The sequence below is a fragment of the Rhinolophus sinicus genome, chromosome 12, assembly GCF_057876585.1.
Source record: "Rhinolophus sinicus isolate RSI-liver-muscle chromosome 12, RSI-T2T, whole genome shotgun sequence".
Lineage (NCBI taxonomy): Eukaryota > Metazoa > Chordata > Mammalia > Chiroptera > Rhinolophidae > Rhinolophus > Rhinolophus sinicus.
Window position 1 is genome coordinate 13,183,291 of NC_142512.1, and position 12,720 is coordinate 13,196,010.

General features: G+C 50.0%; 1 protein-coding gene across 1 annotated transcript in view; it reads left to right on the forward strand.

The window, feature by feature from the left end:
- The window catches only part of PIK3R6 (phosphoinositide-3-kinase regulatory subunit 6), a 59,360-nt gene that overhangs the window by 22,257 nt on the left and 24,383 nt on the right, over positions 1 to 12,720 (forward strand). Inside the window, exons 3-9 of the mRNA XM_074319523.2 lie at positions 2,980 to 3,063; positions 3,686 to 3,777; positions 4,491 to 4,559; positions 5,041 to 5,173; positions 5,344 to 5,413; positions 6,412 to 6,595; positions 11,584 to 11,749. Of these exons, the coding sequence (XP_074175624.2) occupies positions 2,980 to 3,063; positions 3,686 to 3,777; positions 4,491 to 4,559; positions 5,041 to 5,173; positions 5,344 to 5,413; positions 6,412 to 6,595; positions 11,584 to 11,749 (798 nt within the window). The remainder of the gene's footprint in view (positions 1 to 2,979; positions 3,064 to 3,685; positions 3,778 to 4,490; positions 4,560 to 5,040; positions 5,174 to 5,343; positions 5,414 to 6,411; positions 6,596 to 11,583; positions 11,750 to 12,720) is intronic.

Consider the following 12,720-nt stretch of genomic DNA (forward strand, 5'->3'; position numbering starts at 1 on the left):
TCACATGGGAAAAGAATGCATGTCCTGTGTCAGCAGACTTTCAAGAGATGCCAAAACCCCAACTTTAATGCAAAGTCTCCTGATTTGTAAATGTTGGCAGCTAATTCAGTTTTTAAGACACTGTGCAAGCTCAAACGAAACATGTCTGCAAGCCAGATGTGGACGAAAGCCTGAGAGCTTGTTCCAGCTGCCCAGACTTTCGAAAACAAAGTTTATTTGGGACTGTCTCCCAGGGCTACTGGCAACTTCTCTATTTTTCTCTGAAACATAAAAACTCAACTCCCTTTGCAAAGCAGGGGTAACTAAAGCTCAGAGGACAAAACGTGTCTGCCCTTCTAGTGAGGGGGCAGGGAGGAGACCACGGTTATCAGAGTTGTAAATCTCTGTGTGCAGTCCACAGGAAAAGAAAGAAATAGAGATGGGGGAGAGAGAGAGAGAGAAGGAAGGGAGGGGTGAGGGAGGAGGAAAGATGGAAGGAAGGAAGGAAGGAAGGAAGGAAGGAAGGAAGGAAGGAAGGAAGGAAGGAAGGGAAGGAAGGAAAGGGAGGGAGGGAGGGAGGAAGGAAGGGAGGAAGGAAGGACGGAAGGAAGGGACACTTGACACCAATTAATAACTCACTCTGCATTATTAAAGTTTTGTGCAAGGTGGAGATGGGCAGATGGAAGGAGAGCTAGTGACCAGCCTCCATGCCAGGCTAAATGATTTCCTGTCCAGTTTTGGGAGATGCTGCACTGCCCAGCAGAGTTGCCAGGTGGGCAAACATGAGCTGTAACAGCCTGCCCACTCGCTGCCTGCTCTCAGTCTGGAGGGGACTTAGCATCAGGTCTTGACGTGATCCAGGGGGAGAAGTGAGAGGCAGGAGGAAAGTGTGGGTTTCAGAGATGCCAGGTGGCCCCAGCACACTTTGCACAAGCCCATGCCAGAGCCATGGAGGGGCCAGTCTGCTCCAGGGCACGGGGTGCCTTGGCCTAAACACATTTTGATTCCTGGACGGCAACCTGTTGATTTTTTCAATTGGTAATTTCTATCCTATCCACTTCAAAGGCACCCAAGGTATCTGAGGCAATTAAGACACATGTTAAGTTGAACATAAAGCAGGAACACCAAAGAGGAACAAAGAAGAAATGAGGTGATTTTTGAGGCTGGGCTGCAGTTTGGCTGTAAGTTTCGTGACAGCTAAGGCAAAAAGGGAACCCCTGAGGCATGTGGTTTGTATTGTCTGACAACCAGAGAATGCACACTTGTCTATAAAGTGAAACCCTTGGTTGGCTTTAATCGTAATGGGAAATTTATGGTACGAGTAGTGTCTACCGTTCTTCCTGTGCTAGTCGGATCCTCCAAGAGGCAGATACCAAGACAGGATTAGATATGCGAGGATTTACTGTGTTGCCCTGAAAAATAAGACCGGGTCTTATACCGTATTTCCCTGAAAATAAGACCTGGTCTTATATTAATTTTTGCTCCAAGAGACACATTAGGGTGTATTTTCAGGAGATGTCTTATTTTTTCATGTACAACAATTTACATTTATTCAAATACAGTCATGTCATCTTCTTCTGGAACATCATCATAACATACTAAATGTGTCTGTATGGCTGACGATCTTAACGGGCTTATTTTCGGGGTAGGTCTTATTTTCAGGGAAACATGGTATGTAGGGAAACATCTGTGGGAGAGAAAATGGAGAGGCTGGGAGAGCAAGCTGTCAAACTGTGATGCAAAACCGACTCTGAATGAAGGAGAAAGGGAGGAAAGGTTGGGTGGAAATGTCTTAGACTGACAGGTAATCGAGAAAGGCTCAGCAGGGCGGCTGGGGAATCCCTGAGCCAAAGTCAATTGTCAGAGAAGGCTTGCATCTCCCCCAGGATGAGCTTGCTTTAGAATCCCTGCTGCTCTCTGTGTTGGCTGGGAAGTGCGGCCGTGGCACAACACGTGGCACAACACGATGAGTTTCACAGCACAGCAACACAAAGCTCCCCCACCCTGGTCCATTAAACTTCTTGTAGTGGGAGATCAGGGGTGCATTCTCACAGCTACCACACTTTCCAAATGTGAGTTACTTAGTTTTGTACCACCTTCACAGTTTTGCCATGTCAACATCCCACTGTTAAAGAAAAAATTATTCTGACACTTGTTAAAGCCCTAAGGAAGACCTTATTCAAGACTATTTCAATAGAGGAGAGACATTGGCTCAACTCTGAATAAGGCGAACATCGCTGGGGATTTACAGCCAGCAAACAGAGTGCGGAGGCCAGTGGATGGACAATTGCTAAGAAGAGATGTCAACGGTGGGGGAATTCTTACTCAACTGACCTAACAGAATTCTTGCTAGAGGCATGTCAAGGACTTATACGTCAAAGGTGGGGGTGAAGAACTTGATCAATATCAAGTGGGGGATTCTCTATAAACTGACAGCGGGATTCTTGCTAAAACTGGGCTGGGCAAGCCAAAGACAGGACTGGGGCCAAGGTCAGGGCCCGATGGAGAAGAGGGCTCTAAAGAGCCTGAGTCAAGTTTGGTCAGGGAGAGTCCTTGTCACTTCCTGGTATTATCTGGTAAGTTTCTTTAAATTGACTTTAATTTTATCTTCATTCATAGGTTGAGGAACTCGTTATATATATTTTTTAATACAAATAAAATTGAGTGCATCATTAAACAAAATTTAAAAATGTTGCATCCAAATTTTAGGATCATTTGTGTACCATCTGAAATTCTCGTGTGCCACTGGTAGTATACATACTGCACTTTGGGACATGTTGATTTTACAAAGAACAGAGCGGCTGATTGCAAAGCTCTATTCCAGCCCTGGCCCGTATGCTGGCTGCCAGCTCTAAGGTGATTACTTCCGGGCACCTCTTGAGGCTCATAGAAGGAGCTAAAGACATTTTCCGGGAGAGTGGAGGCGGGGGTGAGGATAAGGCCAGGGCGGCCGAGTTCCAAAGCGCCTGGCCTAAAGCTCTCCCCACCCCTGCTGCCCAGATGTGGAGCTGGACCTCCAGCGGAGTGTGCATGCCGTTCTCCGGGAGCTCAGCGCCCAGGCCCCGGCCCTGCAGAAGAACCAAGGTAAGAGCCTGTAGGCATCACCTGTCTGCCCCCACTGCTCCCCCACCCTCACCAGCCAGCTCTTCCCACACATTCTTGGGAAAGGGCTGAGCTTGGAACTCACAGAGTGAGGAGCTTTCAGCCGAGCCCCCATCCTGCTGGAAAGCTTTGGAGCCCAAAGGACCCAGAAGACTTCTCTGCCCTTGGCTCACTCTGCCAGCAACTGTGACAGAGCACTTTGGGGATCTGCAGCCCTCTTTCCTAACCTCCTTCCCCATCTCCAAATAACACTCCCCTGGACACCCCAGGCCACATGACTTCCAGAACATAGCATGAGGCGCTGAACAGGAAGCATTGCTGATCCACAAACCACACGCACACACCCCTCCCCACGAAGGTCCCACCTCCCCTCCTTTCTCCCCTGGGAATCACAGTCCACCACGGGCAGCAGATGAGAGCTCCCCCACACATGAGAAGCCCACCCATGTGCACCTGGAGCCAAGCACCCAGCACACTCGTCAGCCCTGTGCCTGGTCAAAATCATGGTCTGGGGCTCCAGGACTGAGAGTCCCGCTCAGGGGCGTCTCCTCTGAGAGCTGCCAGCCCACTTGGTTGTGCGGGGCTCCCCTTTCTCCTGGCCCAGGTATGTGGAGATGGTCCCTGCACAAGAAGGTCGAGCGAGATCCTGGTAAGAGTCCGGCGCTGGTCCGAATTCTGCTCAGAGAACTGGAGAAGGTGGGTTCTCGGGCTTTGGGAGGCCATCAGGGATTAGAGAAGGAGAAGCCAATCCATTGGGGACAATGTCCCGTCAGCGCTGCATCCCTCAAACTGTGGTCTTTTGTGGACCATCTGCATGATTTTTACCACATGTGTCTCCCTCCTGTACTTTTCTACAAGCAATGTTTTCTTTACATAGACTTACACTGTTTAACCTAAGCTAACATATTTAAAAAAGAAACCATAATATGACCATCAATGGAAAACCCGTATCACTCGGTAGAAACAGAAAACACCTATAAACATAAATGCATAACTATTAAAAATGTTCAAAATGATCCTTGTACCCCCTAAGGTTATCCTCCATACTGCTCAATGCTCTGAATACAACTGTTGGGGAAACGCTGCACTGAAGGGAGCCTCCAAGCTGGGGCTTCCTTGTTGCTTTGCTTCCAGCTCCTGCCCTGGGTCAATGCTGCCCCTCCCCCACTGAGTTCCCTGCATCCTGCCCTTCCCCCCACACCCTCATACTCAGACTCCCACACCTGTGCACTCTCCACACCCCATTTCTCCTCTACCAGGGCAGACTGTAGGCGCTGGCATGGTGGGACACTGCCTTCCACCCTGTCTCTTGCTCACCCCTCTACCCCCCCAAACTACATCCTTCTAGGACGTGGTGAGTCTCCCTCAACCTCCAGCCCAATAAATGTCTGGTGATCCCTGTTTTCTAGGCAGAACGGGAGGACGTCCGGCATGTCATCATTCCCTTGCTGCACACGCTAATGTACGTGCTCACTAAGGTGAGCAGGGGTGAGGGTCCGGGTGGTCGTGCTGATCCACGACAAGTGGCTGGGCCGGATGCTGTCCTCTCCCCTCAGTGGACACCCACTCTTGGCCAGACAGGAGCCTAGAAAAACTCTGGGATTGCCTGCTCCAAATTGGCTTCTCTGCACTAGCTGTGCCCTCTCTCTTTTAGATGAAGATAAAACTGTGGAGGCAGTAGAGTCATGTGTGGCCCGAGCGAGCAAAAGGGTTGGGAGAGGAGATGCTTTGCTAGAGGAACAGGATGGGATGAACTTCCCTCTTAGAAAGTTTGAGTGGGGTGTCAAACAGGTGATGTCTTACAGACGCTGGGGGAAGAGGCTGAGGTATAGATTTGGGAAGTGTAGCCCAGGTCCAGCTGCCAGGCCCTACCTTCCTCCTCTCCCACCCCACCCCACCCCAGCCAGGACACTTCGTGACCTGTGGCTCTAGGCACCTCAACTCCTCCTTCTTGCCCAGGCCACGGGCATCACGGAGGAGCTCTACCGGAGGACCTACACCTTTTGCATGAGGTCACTGACCCTGCCCGCCCCCTACTGCACGGTTGCCCTGGACTGCGCCATAAGGCTGAAAACAGAGAAGGCCGTCCCAGGTAGGAGCTGTGCGGCTTCCTCTCCCAGGCTGCAACTCCAGCTGTGTCCAAGGTCTTTTGTTTGTCTTCAGGAGTCTGGGGAGCTCAAAAAATCCTGGCACCTCCTTTGGGAAGGTGTGGAGTAGGGGTCAGAGACTGGGGCTGGCTGGCTAAAGTGGTCTGCTTTGCAGGGACCCTGTACCAACGGCTAATCATGGCTGAGCAGAACTTGAGTAGTGAACTGTATCCCTACCAGGAGAGGTGAGTGGCCCCAGACCAGGTGCTGCCTTCCGCCCCCTGAGTGACTGCTCACTGACAGGAAGACAAAAGAGGAGGCTGGATTGAGAGGAGCCCCAGCAGAGCTTTTGTCCAGCAATGGGGATGGGGCATGTGCTTCTCTGGAGACCACTGAAAGCAGGATAGGTCTTTCTTCTGGGGTGGGATTCAGAGCTATCCTGCTCACATGCAGAGGTTGGGCAGGACCACTGGCCTCTGGAGTTCTGTTGTTTCACCTCCATCCTGCCCTTGGCCATGGTGCAGCATCAACCATCCAGGCAGCCAGAGGCAGCTCAGAACATCTATATAATGGAAGGGGTTCAGGCCACAGTCACACCATGAAATCTGCAGGCTTTGTGTGTGTGCCTCACCCTTTAGATAAGATTGAGGAAATGTCCACTGTTCATGTTGGGGACAGGGACTGAAGGCGTTGGGGCTACATAGCTTCCTCCCCTGCAGGTACATACCTCTGAGGCTCTGTGTTCAGGGAGGGTGCAGGGAGGTGAAGGGATCCTTAGGAATAAGCACTGGAGAGGTTGGAAGGACACAGTTGAGTGAAGAGGAGAAAGTGGGTGAGGTTGGTTTTCTGGTGTGATAAGGGTGATGAGAGAAGATGGGACTCACTCAGGGCTTAGAGCTCCAGTTTTGGAAGGAAAGGTTTAGGGCCCCTGGAGGATATGGTCGATGAGCCAGGACACTGAGGGAGGGAGCAGGATTTAGGTTAGACCTTACCTAGATGTGAAACTAGAGGGACGGAGACGGACTAGCTGTCCCTGTAGAAGGGTCATTCATTCTCCTATTTGCCACAGTCCCCACCACTCCCTATTGCCCCCCCATAGAATTTTTAAATTTGTGGCTCCTGGTTTTGGAGGGACTAAATAACTGGGGTGGGGGTGCTGCATGGTTCTGAGGGTACCCCTCCTGTCACTGCCCTCCTGTAGTCATTCTCATCAGCACCGCCTTCCCTCCACTTCTGCCCTCAGAGTGTTCCTCTTCGTGGATCCTGAGCTGATCTCTCCCTCGGTGTGCAGTGCCCTGCTGCTGGAGATCGAGGCAGCCCAGGTGCAGCAGACACCCGAGGCCTGCATGCGCCATGTGGTCTCCCACGCCCTGCAGGCAGCCCTGGGGGAGGCCTGCCACACAGGTGCTCTGCAAAGGAAGCTGCAGGTAATTGCCCTGCCCCTTCCCAGGTTGGTTCCAGCCCAGGGCCCTGCACGCCCACACCACTTGCTCACTCTACTCGTCTTCCTCCCTCTCCTGTTACCATATCACCCTCCCCCCCAAAAAAAAATCAGAAATTAAAACACCTTCAGTAAGCCACATCGGAAAAAATGCAGCTAAGTCACAGAAGAAAATAAAAATCACTCACATCCCTCTCCCCAGACATGTTAGCAATTAACATTTTGGTATATTTTCTTAATAATAATGACAGTGACAGTTGTAATAGCTACTGTGTACTGAATGCCTGTTATGTTCCAGGCACTGTGTTAAGATCTCAGATGTATCATATTTTAAAATTCTCACCACAACATTGTGAAATGGATAGCTTTATCAAAACTATCAAACTAATGGATAGCTTTATCAAAACTAACTAACTAATGGAGAGCTTTATCAAAACTATCAAACTAATGGATAGCTTTATCAAAGCTAACTAACTAAGGCCCAGAGAAACTGATAACCTACTTGTGGTCACATCTGCAGGGTCACTGAGTCAGGATTTGAACTCAGATCTATCTGACATCAAGCCTATGTTCAGTCGCCTCCTAGCCCCACTCTCCTGTCACTCTTTTTTGACAAATTGAGATGTCAAACTCTGCATACAGTTTTATATACTGTATATATATCTGCAGACATATAATCTTTATTTTCCCATGCCATTGGAAATATGCCATATGGAAATATTTTCCTTGGAAAATAGGTACTTCTAGTAGGCAAATATTCTCTCTCGTGAAGGTGCTATTATTTGTGTAACTACTCACCTTTTCCTGTTGCGGGTATTTAGTTTGTTTCCAACACTTACCCATTTATTCCCTAGCTTTCTTTCTGACTCAGCCATGACCCCATCCACAGCCAAGGCTCCAGAAGGTTGGAAATCCTCTGGCCAAGGGTTGTACCAGGAGCTGGATTTCTTGGGTGGGAGAAGATGCTGCCCGGGGCACTGTTGGGAACAACCTTTTTGCAGGGAAAGGCACCTGTCCTCTGGGAAGGCTGGACTGGATAATGGCTAAGTTTCTGAGCTGCTTGGACTCAGGGCTGTGGTGCTGCCACTGCAGGAGGGAGCAGGTGCCAGTAGGGAAGGTGCCCATGAGGGGTCAGCTATCCCCTGCTTGTCCTGCCCCAGAAAGTGGGTACTAGTCCTTTTGCCGATCTATGTCTCAGACCCTGCTTTGCCCATCAAAACGCATTGGAGGTGTTGCTCTTCCTTCTCTCGTTTTCCATCAGGAATCATCTCCAATCTGAGCATTGCATCTTGGGTCCTTTCTTTGATGGGTGTGTTTCATGTATGGCTGGGTCCCTCCTTAAACCATGTCGATTTCATTGATATCATTCCTTTCCTCTGAAAGTACCATTCATACCTTGAAAATACCATTCTTTTGTGGTTGCCCACCCGCTTGGGCCTGTAGAAGGTTCTTGACTCACTGCCCCCCACCCCACCAAACTTTGACGTCTCTCCTTCTATAACACCTCCTTTGGGGAGTTCAGAACACAGCGCATTGTGGAGGAATTTCCACATATACACACTAACTCGTACCTAAATCTCATTTTGGTTCTAGCACAGATTATCTATGGCCCCTATGTGGGCTACTGTCCCCTCTCCCTGCAATTGGCTATGGCTCTCGGAAAGGTAGGGAGGAGAGAAGCCTCCTGACCAGAGTTTGTCTGCTGACCCAGCAGCCCCACCACCCCTCCAGTGGTTCTGGAGGTTGATTTTGGCTGACCAAACAGGCCATAGTGATGGCGCCATTTTGACAGAACCAAGTCAAACAAGGAAGAACATTAATTTTTGTTTCTCAGTGATGTGGCGAATAGACGATGCCAAGCCTCATTCCATCACTCAGTTGGCTGCTGCGGGGGTTCCGGGGTAGACTTAGAAATGAGGCTAGGCTGGGTTTGAGGGTGTCAGGAATGGGATGGGATTGGGAGATGTCAGGTCAAGAATAAAGTGGAGCTCATGGCTGGAATTAGCAGGTCTGTTGCATAAACTATTTTGCAATAGAAAACAGAAATGCTGAAAGTAAAGGCTGTATTTAGGCACAGTCAAAATGTTAGGCACTCCACCCCCTACCTCATGTTATCCAGAGCCCAGTGCTCTGAGTCTTCATTGTTGTGTATAGAGAACTGGGGGGAAGGGAGGAAGAAGAGCAGGGAGAGACTTAGGGAATGCATCATTGATCTCATGTTAGAGACCCTCAGAAGCTTAGAGTTAAGGGGACCTCAACAGTCCCCTGATATCTATCCTCCCCTATTGGGTGCTGGGACTCCTAGATATCAGCCTGGCCTGCGGCTGTTGACCACTCCACATCCTATTGAGACCTCCGGCCCCCTTATCTGGAATTCTGCCTCTTGAGGCAGCTGTAGGGCCCTGCCCAGTCATACCTGCTGGCTAGAGGACAAGTGGGGCCTGGGAGAGATGGCTCAGCCAGCCCCAGTCTGGTACGTAAGACTTATCTGACCACCAGCCCACATCCTTTCTGCTGAGGGCCTGGTCTGAGGCCCAGGTGGGCAGTACATCTGTCTCCCCACATGTTTAGGGAACCAGCTGACAAGGCCTTGAGACTGGGAGGTCAGCTTGGGACAACCCATCTCTCTGACCTTCTGCACTGTGTTCTGGGTGCTACAGTTGGGTGTCTCCAGCTAGGGCTGCCACATGTGGGGTCAGGGTAGCACAAACCAGGGGAGACTTCTTTGCAAATCCTTGAAGCCAGGGATTTCTGGAGGGACGTGGGAATGAGGCCAAGGAAGGAGTCTGGGGACACAGCTTTGACAGTCACCTCTCGGTGGGTTGGCAGCAGGACTGCGAACCAGCCACAGCTTCTCAACATCTAATTTTCCTCATTTTTTTTGTTCTACTGAGCTTCAGAAAGAGCTCACCCACAGCTGATTCTATAGGAGGCTCTGGAGCTGAGCTGGCCTTTCAGAGTTGTCCTGAATCGGGGTGAGGGAACCAGGCCTTTATACTTCCACGTCTACTAGTTATTATATGTGGACTGTCCTCGGGACGGGGCATGACCTTGGAGAGGTGGCTTTCTTCAGCTGAGGGCAATTTTGGAGAGGGACTCACTTGAGAGCTATCAGCTGCCAACACTCCCAGCAGCGAGGCTAATGAATGCCTCAGTCCTGAAAGTGGGGATCAGGGGAGCCATCATGGTATTTGTCACACCATCTCACTCAGAGTCAAGGCCAAAGTCATTACAATGGCCTACAAGACCCTCCTGATCTTCCCCACTTCCTCCTTTCCATCACTGATCCATCTCCTACACTCTCCCTCTGTCTCTGCTTCAGCTACACAGGCCTCCTTATTGTTCCTCAAACATGCCAGACACACTTACACCCCAGGGCCCTTGCACTTGTTGTTCCCATGCTGGGAATGTTCTCTCAGATAGCCACGTGGCTCACTCACTTCCTTTAGGTCTTTACTCAAAAGTCACCTTTCGGTGAGGCTTCTCTGATCACACTGAAATTTAGCCCCGCCCCAAAATTTCACATCCTCCTTTCCTGCTTTGTTTTTTCTTCAGCACTTATTGTTATTTACAATACTATAAATTGTACTTACCTTGTTTATTATCTCCCCCAATCTCCCCCCGCCCCACTACCACCACCCACAGAGACACACTATAATATGAGCTCCATGAGGGAAGGAATTTTTATCTGTTTTGTTCACTGCTGTACCCCAGCACCTAGAACAGTGCCCGGCACATAATAGGTCCTTGATAAATATTTAATTCATTTATTTACAATGAATTTATAAAATGAAGCAACAAGATGAGATGCTCCTTGTGGCCCTTGCCAACTCTGATTCCATATCCCTCTAATTGCCTTTGTTCGTTCAGTTGCTCATTCTATAAATATTAGAGCCCTAGCTAGTCAGAAGGACCCACTCTCCCTTATCCCCGGAAGGTAAGACCCCGCTCAGCACACCCCTAGCACAGAACAGATTAGAGCAAGTCCTGTTGTACCTGCCCATGTCACTTGTTTGGACCCTGCAACTCCAGTTATGAGATGGGATTGGTTGGTGGTGGGTGGGGTGAGGAAAGACAGCCAGAAAATATGATCCAGGGCAGTTCTTCTTAGGGTGTCAGAGCTGTACCGCTGGAGGCAGGAGGCCACGTGCTAAAGAGCATCCTCAGGAATGGCACCCTGAGAAACTCTTTCAAAACCTGTCTCTATTAAGATGAAAGGCTCAGCTTGGTGCTTTACCTGTAACCTCTTTAACACTTACTAATCTCCCTTTTTAAAAAGAGAAAGCAAGCTTCAAGCTTGAAAGCCTTGGCAGGCCATGGTACCTGGCTAGAATTTAATGATGCTTTGTGATCGTCTTACTTATTTTCTATTTACTGCAGGTGACACTAGCCTTTTTATTTAGAGTAGCAATATAAAATTTCCTTTTAAAATAATTTTGAACCAAAACAGTGAGATGATTTAAATAAAAATAATGAGTAAATAATAGTATAGGTGCTATGTCAAGGCAGTATAGGAATGACAGAAGTTTAGGAAATACTCGACAAATATTTATTGAACACCTACTACGTGCCAGGAGCTGTTGTAGGTGCTCGGGATGCGGCTGTAAACAAAACAGACAAAACCCCTAATATTCCTGGAGTTCACATATCCGAGTGCTTGGTGATTCTCCAAGGCGGGTGGGCGCCAGAGGCCATTCCTGCCCCTCTGGGTTCCCGACATTGCTGGGCACCAGCTGTCTCCCCACACCAGGTAGAGGACCTGCAGTTGCAGGCAGCTTCTGGCAACAGCGGTGAAGAGTCAGGAGAGGTGCCCTGGCTGTGGGGCGCAGACGCCTTGGCAGGGAAGCTCCGCCCAGACCCCAGCACAGAGGGGAGGTGCCAGATAGAGCAATCCATGCACCTGTGGACCTGGCCTTGGAGCTGGGGTGGGTGGGTACTGGGGTGGATCGAGGCTCTGACGCTCCTCCCCGACAGGCCAGTCCCCGCCGCACCCTGGAGCGCTATTTCCACGCCGTGGTGACAGCCGTGGAGCAGATGGCTAGCGAGCCCAGCCCTAGCCGGGAGGGACACCTGAGGAGGCTGGAAGAGATTTACCGCTCGTTGCTGGGGCCGGCGGTGGCCTCCAGGGGGCGCTGCAGCGGTAAGCGGCCGACGGATGGGCGCGGGCAGCGAGGCCTCTCCCGGGCGCCGTGGGCGGCGGTCGGGGGACCCTGAAGGAAGAGCCACAAAGCAGCGCTGTCCCTGCTCAGAGACTGTGTAGCTGAGGCCGGGTGGGACACTTGGCCGCTCCTAGGAGCCTGGGGAACTGAGGGTGGCAGGAACTTGGAAGGTCCTGGGCTAAGAAGGTGGATAATTTGTCATGATAACAGCTGACACCGACAGGGCACCTACTATACCCCAGTTGCTGTTCTAAGCACTTTACGTATATTAAAATATATTACATATATTAAATCAATTAATCCTCATAGTAAATTTGTGAGGTAGGAAAGTATTATCCCCATCTTATGATGAGAAAACTGAGTTATAAAGAGGCGATTTATCCATCTTGCCCAAGATCACACAACTGTAAGATTCAAATCCAGGATGACTGGCTCTTAACCACTGTACTAATCAAAGGATCTCATGGCCCAGTAGCGGGATCAACATCACTGACATCTGGTATCATCGATTTTTATCCCACTCACTTCCTTTCTATTTGCATTTTTATAAGACAATATCATACACTGATGGGAAGCAAGCCCATGTGGATAGGGAACCCCTAAAGAGCCCTGAAAAGTGTCCTGGAACATGTATTTCCGGAGAATGGTTCTGATGTATTTCCTGTTTCATGGTCGCCCATGGAATTCATCAGCCTGCATGTCCCAGAACACAATGTGCCCCCATAGGTACATGACATTGGCCTAGGACTAGAAACCGCGTGCCGGGGTCAGTGTCAGCCCTGGCACTTGACCTTGGCAGCTCAGGGATGATAGAGGCTGCAGAAGTCACAATGAGGCAGGCAGGATGCCCCCGCCCCAAAGACTTCCTCCATCTTCTCAGTCTTCTGTGTTTTGTTTTGCTTTAATATTCTATATTGCTGATTACCTCTGTGCCTCTAACAACCACATAGAA